This window comes from Calidris pugnax, unplaced genomic scaffold (assembly GCF_001431845.1).
Source record: "Calidris pugnax isolate Ruff unplaced genomic scaffold, ASM143184v1 scaffold317, whole genome shotgun sequence".
In the NCBI taxonomy this organism is placed as follows: Eukaryota; Metazoa; Chordata; class Aves; order Charadriiformes; family Scolopacidae; genus Calidris; species Calidris pugnax.
Window position 1 is genome coordinate 2119720 of NW_015091111.1, and position 12738 is coordinate 2132457.

General features: G+C 43.3%; 1 protein-coding gene across 6 annotated transcripts in view; it reads left to right on the forward strand.

Moving 5' to 3' along the window:
- The window catches only part of NRG1 (neuregulin 1), a 312373-nt gene that overhangs the window by 191244 nt on the left and 108391 nt on the right, over window positions 1-12738 (forward strand). For 4 of the 6 annotated variants that reach the window (XM_014958103.1, XM_014958104.1, XM_014958105.1 and 1 more), the window contains exons 1-2: window positions 37-324; window positions 765-1455. The exons of 1 other annotated variant lie outside the window; for it this stretch is intronic. In XM_014958103.1, the coding sequence (XP_014813589.1) occupies window positions 828-1455 (628 nt within the window). In that variant the 5' untranslated portion in view covers window positions 37-324; window positions 765-827. Of the gene's footprint in view, window positions 1-36; window positions 1456-12738 lie in introns of those variants that run through there. One more of the 6 variants, XM_014958106.1, reaches the window with a different exon arrangement.

A 12738-nucleotide genomic window follows, 5' to 3' on the forward strand; every position in this document is an offset into this window, starting at 1 on the left:
GGGTGGGGGGGGAAGGAGGAAAGTGAATGAGCGCTCAAGAAGGACAAAGAGGGAGGGGAGAGAAAGGGAGTTACCACCGTCTTGGCATCGCTCTTCCTTTCAAACCTCTGTGTAATGATATTGTTTGCAGTGATGCTCAGACAGAGAGCACCTGCTGCTCTGTAATGATTCAGCCTCTTTCAGCCGCCGCTGTAACACGACAGGATGCTGCTGCTACTGTCACTTCTGCCGCTGCCGCTGTTGTTACAGATTTTGCTTTTGCTCCTTCTACCGCATGACAATTGTTTTCCTCGTCTAAGCAGATACCAGCCTCAGATGCTCAAGGTGAGAATCTTGCCTTTCGCTCTGGGCTATTGGTTCACTTAATCCGGTCAATTTGTTCGGTGTTCGTGGTTTTCTTTCTCTCATCACCCTCCTTCCCCCTGTTTTGTTTTGTTGTGCTTGCTTTTGGGGGGATGTTTCTTCCCTCCTGCAGCAGAGCTGGAATTGCTTGAGAGGCGTTTAAGGAATTATAAAAGTGGCCAGCAAACAGGAGCTCAGTAATTGCAAAACTGCTCTTGCTTCAGAGAGGCAGAGAGAGCAACAGAGGGCTCGGGAGCAGGGGTGGGGGGACGAAGAGGGGGGGGTCTCATTTTTCCTGTGCGCTACTCCTTTCCCAGTTTGGATGATGTTGCTGAGCTCGCACCTTTTGTTGACTCCCACTCTGTGATTTTTGCAGAGCACTGTGACTATTACTACCATCTCTTTTTGTCTGTGTCTCACAGTAATGGACTGTGATAGAGTTAAGGCCTTTTGGAGGTGAGCTGTTTGAGAGCTGATGCTTAAACATGTCTGAAGTAGCTGCCGACACTTTTCCCAGCCCCTCGGCTCAGCTGAGCCCTGATGCGTCCCTCAACGGGCTCCCGGCTGAGGAGAACATGCCGGGGACCCAAAGAGAGGACAGGAGGGTCCAGGGGATAGCAGGCCTTGCCGCGACCTGCTGTGTCTGCCTGGAGGCAGAGCGACTGAAGGGCTGCCTCAACTCTGAAAAGATCTGCATCGCTCCTATCCTGGCTTGCCTGCTCAGCCTTTGCCTCTGCATTGCTGGCCTCAAGTGGGTCTTTGTGGACAAGATTTTTGAGTATGACTCTCCTACCCACCTTGACCCTGGGAGGATAGGACAAGACCCAAAGAGCGCTGTGGATCCTACAGCTCTGTCTGCCTGGGTGCCTTCGGAGGTGTATGCCTCACCCTTCCCTGTACCTAGTCCCAAGAGCAAGGCTGAAGTGACAGTGCAAAGTGACAGCTCGCTTGTGCCCTCCAAACCGTTCTTCCAGCCTTCTCTGTATAACCGCATCCTAGATGTTGGGTTTTTGTCCTCTGCCGCACCTTCGCTCTCACCACCTGCCCTGGAGCCTACCACAGCGTCTCAGGCGCAAGCAACAGAAACCAATCTCCAAACTGCTCCAAAACTTTGTAAGTAGAAGCTATCTGTTTCTTTGTTTTTTCCTTCCACACACATACACACACAACAAAAAAAAAAAAAAGAAAAGAAAAAAGCACTTAACTGGTCTGCAGCTATTCTCAAGGATTTGTGATTGGCATGCAAAGCTTACATGTGCTAAGATGGGTATAGCATGGGTTACATTCTGAGGAGAGCACGTAGGGGCCTCTGAACTTAGTTCTGAGGTGTGCATGGCAGTGAAGAGGGCTTCATCTGGGACTTTTTTAAAGTGCCAGTACCATCCTTTTCTCTCACTTGTAGGGAAGTATGTGATTTATTTCAAGGATTTATCACATCACTATTCCACATGGTCTATCAGCACATTTTTCTTATAAATTTGATTTGCGTCCTGTGCTGGATCTTACATGTGTGTTCATTTTCTTTGCCTTGCCTGCAGAGCACTTCTGCTACCTCCTTCCTGAAGTCTGTCGCTATCAAACATCCCTGTCATCCTCCTGAAACACTCAGGGAGAACAGTGGGAAAGAGCGACAGTGTATTTGAAGCAGTTAGAGACTAGGAATTATTAATTTAGCAGTTATCTTATGATCTTTCCTTTTCTCTTAAGAGCATAGCACACATTTCTCTGCATCTTTCCCCTCCTCTAGGAACCGATTCTTGTTGAACCTATGTCTCAGACTTTGCCTCATTGACTACTGTGGGACATTTCAGGAAAGTGTTCTTGCTGATGCAGGAGGGGTCAGTTTCCAAATTAGTCTTTGCTCATCCTTAAAGCAAAAAATATTCAGAGAATTATTTTTTCAGTAGCGATCATAAAAGATAAAAACGCTACATTGCTGAAGTGTAATTTCAGTGACATTCATCATTTTAAACCCATCAAATCTGAAGCAGATCAAGCCAGCAATTCCTGAGCTGTGTAAAATTGTGCCAATCTAGTAAAAGAGAAGGCAGTGCGCCATTGTACTGAGATCACACGGCTGAGGTTTCCTTTGCAAAGCTGCAGAATAAGCAGAATAAGCTACTGTATTCCTTACAAATTGCTTAGCAGGACCCCATCCAATTTATTCTCCCTTGTGCCTTCCCTGTCATGCCGCAGGATGGCCACCTTGTAGGTGGTACATACTGGACCTCACTCTGGAGCCGTAAAGTCACCAGAGGTTTGCTGCTAAGTTTAGCCCCACCAGGACTGTACTCAGTATAGTTATGTGGCAACTGGATTAGATATAACATTTTGGGCCAATCACCTTGCTGGTGAAAATAAGCATAGCTACAGTGATTTCAGTGGAGCTCCTTTTAACTGAGAGTCCTGAACAGCAGTTCCAGAATCACTGACAGAAAATTTTAAGTATTTCCTGCAGAAGCCCTGCTGCCTTTTGCTTAGATAATGGGTGAAACCTGCCTTTGGATTAAAAGTAATTTGTCTGATGGAAGTAGTCTAATAGGGAAATATTACTGTGCAGATAAATGACAGGGGGCTTTGTGGTAGGTTAGACGTTATTTGAATTATTGGCACACTTAACCACCTTTGCAGTTATATAAAACTGTACTAAGTGATTTCTTTTTTCTGCTGATGCTGGAAATCTTTTTTTGTAGTGCAAATATTATAAGTAATATTAAAGATATGACAACACTTTTTACGTCATAAAGTGACCAGGGTACACCATCAGCTCAAAATGGCCTCTTTCATGCAAGAGGGAGAAGCAACCAAAAGCTAGTTATGCCAGGACAACCTCATCCTCTTGAATTTCCGTGTATGAGGCAAGCCTTTATCAATAACATGCTAACTTCATCTCTGAAGTAAATGAAGGGAGGGCAGGAAAGATATTCTTTGGATCAGCCACTCACAAAAAGATATTATCTGCATTCAGATCTGCTCACATTTGGGAAATAAACAGTTGTCCAGAAATTAGGCGGTTTGGTTGAGTTGGGTTTTTTACTGTTGTCTTAATATTTTAAGACAAATGTGTTTTAAGGCATCACAGACTTCCAGATAGATACATGCTGAAAGGAGAAGGAGAACTGGCATCAGGTCAAGTTTGGGTTGCTCTGAGGGAGAAGGTTGTGTAGACAGTATTTATTATAATTGTGGCATATAATTCTGCCTATGGCAAGGAGCTGCAATTTCCTGCAAAGAAAAATGAGAAAATATAGCTGGAAAACTACACTGCAGAATATCTGCCTAAGAATTCAAAAAGGCATGAAAAGAACTTTTTGGAGAGCTCTAAAAGCACTGTCTTGGGGTTTTTGAAACAGCTGCATTTCAAACACATCATTGTATTTTATGTAGAGCAAGATTTGTTGGAGAGGTTGACAGACTGCACCAGTGATAACTTTTTTTTTTATGAATGCCTTTGACAGCTATAAAATTCTCAGGGAGATGGCCTGGAAAGTAGCATCTGCAAATTGGATTGTCCCTTCTTTTGCCTCTCAGTGTCCTTTTTTTTCCATTTCAGACAGAGTGAGGTAACTGGTTTCCAGAAAGCCCCTTTTGTGCTGATAGGTTTTTTTTTTTCCAGTGCAGAAATAAAAAAGAACTGACACGTCTCATATTCTGTGGCTGATATATTGTTCCTGAACCAAGACCTTCCATGAGTTTCCAAATCCTTTTCTCATCTTCTCCTCTGTTTCTGTCTTACTCAGCATACTCTGCTTAAAGCTGTATCCTTCAAGGTCATAGTCTGCAGAGAGTTAATTGATTCTTCTTTCTCCTGGAGCCTGGGAGAGAAAGCAGAAGAGAGACAATCCTAGTAATTGTGTCTGGTGCATTAGATTCAAGACTGGTCTCACTCCTATTATTATACGTTGCCCTTTATCAATACAGAAATAATCTCTTCCTTTCTGTTTGGTTTACTTTTTATATTGTGGTATCATTTCTCCTTTGCTGAAACAGAAAGGAAAGGTGAATGTTTTAAAGCATTCCCATATTTAGGAAGCTCTTAGCATAATTACGCCGGAGAAGATTTCATTACAAGCAGGATGTAATCGTATGCACTAACCGACAATATCCCTCCCTCCAAGAAGAAATGTAGATTGTAAAAGTGCTAACATAGTTCAGGAGCTAAATTGTACTTCTTCGTACACCATCACCTTTAAATACAATTCCAGCCTTTACTCAGGCTGGAAGAGACGCAGCTTTACTGTAAAAACTGTGTATCTGTAATAACTGCGTCTATACATCTGCAAACCCACCACTCCCCTCTTTACAGGTCTTCACGCTGCCTTCTCTTTCCAATTAAGCAGATTTCACCCAAAACCACCTGCCAATGTCCGTGTGGTGTTGCCTTCCTGGGTGACAGCTCTGCCAAAGGAGTGCAGTGCTCCTTGCGTTTTGGCTCTGCCCCCAAACAGAGATGCCCAAGCCCTTGGCTTTCAGATTGCAACTCTCCTGACTTGCTGAAGTGCCCCAGGGCACACAAGAGGCAGGACAGGAGATGGACCACAGCACGAGGACTTTGCTGGAGTGGGTTTCCCTGTGAGCAGAGCAGAAGACCCAGCAGAGAGCAAGGTCTAGAGGATGCACCTCCCTGGCAGCACATCTGCACTGCCCCTGTGTCCTTTACACTTTTGCTTCCCGGGCCACCTCAGGTGCCATGTGTTGATGGGCCAGCTGCATGCCTCATGCTACACAGGCGGCCAGCAGATTACCAACAGGCATGTCTCTATCTCCCTACCTCTGTGCCCACCAAATGGTACTGGCCATATCACGCAGAGGTGGGTGGGTGCAGCACCAGACCTGTGCACACACCTCAGGGGCAAGCAGGGCTCCCTCCTGCCTCACTGGTGCTGGCCTTCGCCTGGAAAATGTGTCAAAGCAGAGAAAGGGCTGTGCACTGCTGTCAGCCACCCCGGCTGGGACTGCTCCCTTTTCCTGTTTCTGACTTCTGATGCCACTTCAGGGTGCTGGGCCAGCACCAGCAAAAGCTGCTGCTTTCTCATCCTCGGTGGGAAAACTTTTAAAAGGGTGCCTCTGAGGACTGGGAGTGGGTGTTTACCTAGGAAATAGTCTCAGTTCCCCCCCAACGTTATCCAGGCACAACGGCTGAATTTCTTTTGTCTTTAGAGCTAGGGATGGGAAAAATGAAAAGAAACATAGCCTGTCCCTTGTTTTGGTATCATACTGTAGATGCTCCTTGCAGTTTCTTTCTGCCCCTTCCACATCTGCTTGTTATTTTTCAGCTCTGCATTTGATGTCCTTTCTGCTATACACAGTGATTTGTGAAGGTCTGTATTTTACCGCTATGGCAGGCAGGAGGGAGCCTTTCCCTCCAGTTATATGGGGTGCTGCAGCCCAGCTGAAGTCTTCCATTTGTGGACAGCAAGGGTTTCTTCATAGCAGCTTCACATGTTGTTTGTTCTTTTTCTTGAAACAGTCTAATTCTGACCCATGTTCTGCAGTTCAAACCTCCATCACAACACCATGGGGTTGAGTCCATGCCTGGCACTATGAAAGTGTCAAGGTCAGGGATGTCTCAGAGAGCTGCAGGGGACTGTAGTCACCGGAGAGGAGAGCGGATGATACAGCACAGGATATATACCAGCCTTTGCTATGCTCACTGTTATTATGCATGGCAGTGCCACAAGGGAGATTTCTTTTTGCCCAAAGCTTGAAGACACAGGAGGAGAGCACCTTAAAGTAGATGCTACTCCATTTCTGATACGGTATTGATGTTGATTAGCTTCAGACACCTGACTCAAGTGCTACATTAGGAAGCTAGGCAGGGTTCAGCTTCCTGCTCAGCGTGAAGGCAGAGACTTCCACCAGGCGATTCCCAGCATGACTCTAACAGGAGTAACTCTCTTCTTCAATGAGCATATAGGAAGACTAACCTTCCAGTTCAGTTTCTAAGTTAAATGTCTGCTACACAATATGAAGATTCGTTTTGAAAGCCGTGATTTTTCTTTGATGTGTCCCGTGAATTAACAATGCGTTGTCACGGGGAAGTTATAATTAATCATGGTTAAGATATCAGACAAGTTCTGAGCCTAACTCAAGAGCATAATAAAGAGATGCTGATCCCAGTAGGCCCTGGAGACACAACCGGGCCTCCATTAACAGCAAGTGCCACTGTACTGAGCCATCCAGACTGTATTTCCCTGAAACTCTTATTTCTCTGCTGTCTCAAAGGTCATGGTGACTTACAGACGTATATACTTGTGACAGGAACACTAAGAGTAAAGTGGTGTTGGGACCAATGAGAGGAGATGCAGAAGACGCAGCAATTTTGGGGGAGTTCAGGTCCATTAAGCCTGCTAGAGTGATAGCTGAGACTTCCCCTCCCCAGCCCAGCTAATCACACTGTCTTTAAAATGCCATCAACAAGCACAGAGTTTGTTCACACAAATTTATTGCTTTGTTTCTTTTTGTATCTCTATCATCTGCTTTTTAACATTCTTTGCTTGCATAGAAACAGTTCTTCTATTTAACATGCAAAGGACTGAATTGATTGGTCCTGCATTTCTTTGTCTTGGACAAGCACCCCCCATATTCGTGGCTTTCAAAATTACCTCATGGGTATGTTTTTTCTTTCATTCACCATACATCATGCACAGAACATGATGGATAAAAAGCAGTATATCCTGAAGTATTTTTTCGTAGTAGTAGTCTGAATTTCTCAGTGCAAAATAGTAGTCTGCACTTGTATTTTTAAGAGCTTTATTTTACTTTGTAAACCTCACTGAGAATAAGTAATGTATTCATGCTACATGGAACTTCTGCATGGTTTCCCTCCTCATTTATATACATATGCATATATGAGTACAGAAAATGCAATAGGTATATGGAGTATATGGCCATTGTTTCTTTGTTAAAAGTGACATCTGGGACTGTACTGCATCATACATTTCTAAGCAAAACTGGTTAATAATTGATGTCATAAGAAAACCCGGGTTTTGATTTCCACTGCAGGGGACTGAAATTTTCCTCCTTCAGTCTCTATTGTACTTCTAAGTGAAATGTTTTACTTCCCATTCATGCACTGCAAATAAACTCACACAGCACACAGCAGCCCACCTCGGATTTGCCGTACTTGACTTCTGGGCGCAGAGAAAACTTGGGGAACTTTCTCATCAGATGAGAAGGCAGAATTTGGCTTGCTGGAGGCTAAGTAGCCACAAGGTTAATTGTGATGCAGAGCTGGAATGATATAAATGAACGTTTTCATCATTTGCAGTCTTGCTAATGGAAATGCAATAGATTTGCTGCAGAAATCCAACTCGGAATCAATAGCAATGCAATGAGGCAGCTGTTTCAGGGAGAGCACATGTGATGCCAATCTACTGCAGACATTACCTGGGCAGAGACTGCTCTGGCTGTCTGCCAGGAAAGGGCAGACAGCCCTAGAAGATGCCATGGCAGGTGATGAAAGACTTCTGAAATGAAAAAGCCTGCTTCACCTGGGATGGGGCGGTGTTAGGAGAAAAGGCTTTCTCTGTATGAGGGAGGATAATTGTTTTCTTTGAGGAACTGAGATCTGTTTGGACCCATGATGTCTTTTTTTTTTTATTACAAGGTACTAAGTTAAGCAAAGACAGGACTCTTTGTGCTTCAGGTCATGTTCAGGCCGCATGAAATCAAGGAAGGACTGAGTCATGGTGTGTAACTTTTAGAAACTGGTAGGCGGTTTTAGAGGATCTCCTATTAAGGGCTTCTGCCCTCTTGTTCCCCAGGCAGACTACGAAGAGGAGCAGGTGCTGCCTTTCTGTGGATAGCTTTATACTAGGCACGCTGGCTACCCTTACGGTTATACTGCAGGGAGCCCGGTTTGCTGCAGAGTGAGCGCTGTGAATCACATCTTGATCTTTCGCTTTAAAATGTTATGTGAAGTACCAGACTCAGTAGGAGGTACACATTAAACTCAAGAGCCTGAGCATGACTGTTGTTTGGCAATTAGAGCTCCTGAAAGCAGCAAGGGAGAAATACCTATGCGTTATTTTGGGGCAATGGAATGCCTGCTTATTTACACCCTGTCCTGTCTCATCCTGTCCTTCATCCCCCATTCCCAGTACACCCTTGATCCCTGGAGACAAAATGAAAGGTTTTAGCTGGGGAAAAATGGGCAAGAACCAATCTGCTGGGTGACGGCTGGGCACCACGCACGTCTGCTTTAAGACAAACCAGCAACAAGGGTTCCATCCACCTATGCTCAAGATCAGTGGCATTGTGACACCCATCTATTACTTTTGCTTATGTATTGTTTTATTATGAAAGCTTTATTTTAATATATATCTTCTTGCAGAGTATATTCAGCTTTTTTCACATATGCTTCCACTACCCCCTCCCCCACTTTTTTCTTTTTTATATCTATGTTTCATCCTGGAACTTGCTGGCAGTGCATTCTCATAACTCAGACAGCTTTTTATTTTGGCAATGAATATCACTTCAGTTTTTGAGATGAAAGGAAATCAATACTGGGTTGGTAGTCACATGGCACTGGGGGGAGTATATGAAGCTATGATCTTAAGCATGATTCGTGACACAGTTCAGTATTTCTATGGAATTCCTGAAAGAGATTTGAATTTTACAATTTTTAACAGTCAATTAATTCATGTGATTAGACAGATCAAAGGAGAGAAAAAAGAGTATCAAACTCGTTCAAAAGCCTTTCTCTTATGCAAAAAAAAAGAAAAAGACTCTGAGCTCATAAAAGATGACTTGAATCTTCTAAGGTGGTAACTGGAAGCCAGTGTAAAGCTGCTGGAACTGGATCTCAAGATGAGAGAATTATGCTTCTCGCTATGCTAAATTAATCTGGATAATTAATTTAGTTTTTCAGCTGGAACAAAATGGCCTGAATTTTCATTAGCGTAAAGGTTCTCAGGTCTGTAGCTCTGTAAGGCCAAGCAGAGTGTTGGGATGTGCTGGTCCATGATATACATGACATAGAGTAACTTCCCGATTAAGGTTTCTTCCAGACCCCCACCGGTTGTGATGTGAAGACTGAGAGCAAGATAGTGTCTGCCTTTTCACTTATTCCAGCTTCTCTTTTAAACAGAATCAGCTGCTTTGACTTTGAAAATATGTGTTTGTATTCCAGCCATTCATTCATTTACACCTTTCTTTCCTAAATTAAAAAGCTCTTCCATGCCATGTATTTTCCCCTCACAAAGGTGCATATACACTATAATCAGCTCAGCTTTGGATAAGCCTTTTTGACAGGATAGGCAGGCTGAGCTCCATAATTCTCCCCATGGAGAATTGTTTTCAGTCCTTGAATTATTTCATCCCCCTTCACGCTTTCTTAGTTTTCAGATAAATAGAGCTATAATTTTGATATGATACTTACACATGGGCTAGCCCAAAATCCCAACGAAGGACAACAAAATCTGTTCAGTGTCTTGGTCATTGTTCAGAAGCACTCCAGATGCATAAAGTAGCACTAGTGTTTGTTTAATATTTTAAGCAGTAAATCAGTAGTAATGTCTAGTCAGAGCAGAAGACCTGTATCTCACACAAACAAGGGCCCTCACTGCCCTGCTTCTTGACCCCCAAGGTTGCATGCTGCTTCTTACTGGGGTGGAATAACAATCCCAAGGGCCAGTCGAGGCAAGAAAAGACAAATATCACCTGGCCTTGGCAATGCTGTGTGTGTTTTAGGAGGAGTTTCTCTCTCATTCCCTAGCTGGTTCTGTTCTGCTCTGAAAGATGCCCTCAGCAAGGCTTCTTGGGTGAACAGGACGTTGGCTCAATAGTTTTAACTGTGCAGGCTCCTCTATTTGCTTCGCTTCTCTTCTTGTTTTCAAGTATTTCTCCCTCTCTGCCCTGCTGACACTTTCTCCATTGTTGGCCCAAGGACCATTGCATCAGTTTGGGGTCTTTTTCCCCCTTTTGGAAAAGCAGAAATGGCCCTAGAACACGGATTTGAGGGAGGGAAGGATTTTGGTGTTTGTGCATCACTCCACTCTACCCAGCTTAAAGACACTTTGCTTATGTGATGGATTCTTTTGCATTTCTGTCCTACAGTGGGTCCTGGTGCATGGACTCAGCCTGTTAGGGCTGCATGATGCCCAAGCATCTTTTGTGATCACGGGACATGGGAATTAAGGAGCATAATTATATCCAAAAAGTCACAACGGCTAATAATGTCTCAATAGCTGGGATTTTCTAGACATTTTTTATTTTCAAGATAGCTTTTCTTGGGCTGTAATTGTGCTTAGCAGGACAGTTAACTGTATGAAGGTAACACTGCCTTAGCAAGGGAAATTAAGTGTGTCAGGGCGAGAGAGAAAACTGTAGGGGAACAGAAGAATAATCATTGCTGTATCTAGTCTGAGCTGATCAGGGAACAAACTGATGAGTGTGCTGCTAGGGTTTTAGGAATTAAAGAGCACAGGATAAGAGGGATGACAAAAGGCTTCCTGCTGTGTTGGTACAAGAGCTTGGAGAGGCTTGAACTCATACTTGCAAGAGAGGAACATTATTAAGTAGCCAGGAAGGTTTCCAGGAAGCTGGGAAGAAGTGGCTATATCTGCAAAGCACAAGACAGCAGGGGAGGTCTGATCCTTTATTGACAGGAAGAAAGCAGGAGCAGTCTGATCCCCTATTCCACAGGTACCTGCAGTCTGCCTGAGACTTGCAGGAGATCCCAAAGCAACCATTTTCACTGCTGAGGAGCTGGACTATGAATGCAATCATCCATTCTTTGGCCATGCTGCATTTCTATGGTGACATCTGCAGTGCAGATCCTTTTGCCATCCAGCCATGCTGAGTACGGGCTCCTCACAGACACAGAGATCCAAGAAAGTGACCCTTGCAGCCTGCTTTCCCCAGCCTCCCAGAGGGCTGGAGCCACTCTGCTCTGGCGCTGCTGCAAACACTGCAAAGTTTCTCTCTGTCATTGAATTCCCTCCTGTCTCTTTGTTCAAAAGCCCTTGGTGTACTCCAGCAATTGCCTCATGGAGGTTATTCATCCCACCCAATCTTTTTAGGTGTTGTTTTAGTGATAGCATTAAAAGATATTGGAGGTAATTGGTAAAAATTTTTGCAAACTTCTTCAACTATATGATTTTCAGGATGCTCAGCTGTGTATGTATTCTGTTTGTAAGCACAGAAAGGCTGTGTTTCAGGATCAAAAATCCAATAAATACATTAGCACACAAAGTCTTTTCTTCAAAGTGATTTAACAGAAAGATACCTCAAAATTCTCTTTTTGCTTTAAAAAATTGTGTCTGTCCAGTAAAGCCAACAAATGCACTGGGTCTTGAACATGTGAAGGTTCAAGAACATGGTTAGCAATCTCTCTATTGCTTGCTAGCAGCAAGCATTTGAATTCACCACAATCTCACCATGAGATTAATGGAGATCTCTCAGATAAGTAGCTTTTCAAACAACCCTGTAATTTTCCTAATTGTTTCTAATTGATTGTTTGTTGTTTGGAGTTTTTCTTTCTCCAAATTTGGACGAAGGATTGAAAAGACATGTTCTGTAAGTGTATTCAGATAACTGTTACTAGCCCAGAAAGCTTATTTACTAGCTGTGAATCAGAGGAAGTATCAGTTCCCTCAAGCCACTTAGCTGGGCAGAAGCTATCAGGGGAGAGGGCTGAAGACAAAGAAAATAGAAAAATATTCTGACATTTCCCAAACAGGACTGAGATCCAATGAACACAGCATGTCAATATGCTAGCATTCAGAGAAGAATTTGGTATCTAAATTGACTTGCCCCTAACAGATATCTATCAGGTTCTTCAAGCTGCAGGGTAGAATGCGGTTATGCTCTGCTTTTGCTTTTGCACATTTTCTGTAATGTATTCTTAAGGTTGTTACTGATACTTTCAGGATGCTAATATACATTGATTTTAACAAATGGGTATAGCAGCGCTACTGTCTGATGTTAACTTACATTTCATTCATATATTAATTTTCATACATTGCTCTGTTTTACAAATGATGATGGCATAATGACAAAATGTTCCTGATAATTAATCCAAAATTATGACTTACCAAAAACGTGGACAAAAGTTTTAAAAAACAGAGTTTGCTAATGTTGTCCAAGTCATGTAAATACTGCCCCTCTGGAAGAAGACTTAAAAATGTCAGTCAATACAGAAAAATCAGACAAATAACTTGACCATAACTTCTGTGTAACAACAGGTCATATAAGAGAAAAGTTGAAGTGTTCAGATCTGTCAATCTCATACTAGAGTGAGCTGAAAATAGATTATTCAAGATAGAAATTAACCACAGGGTTTTTTTTAAGAATAGCCAGTTCAACTGCTGGGATTTTTACTTTGAGGGTTAACTGACCTCCACCAACCTCATGGGAAGAATACGTGTCCCAACTAGTAATGTCAGTGACTGT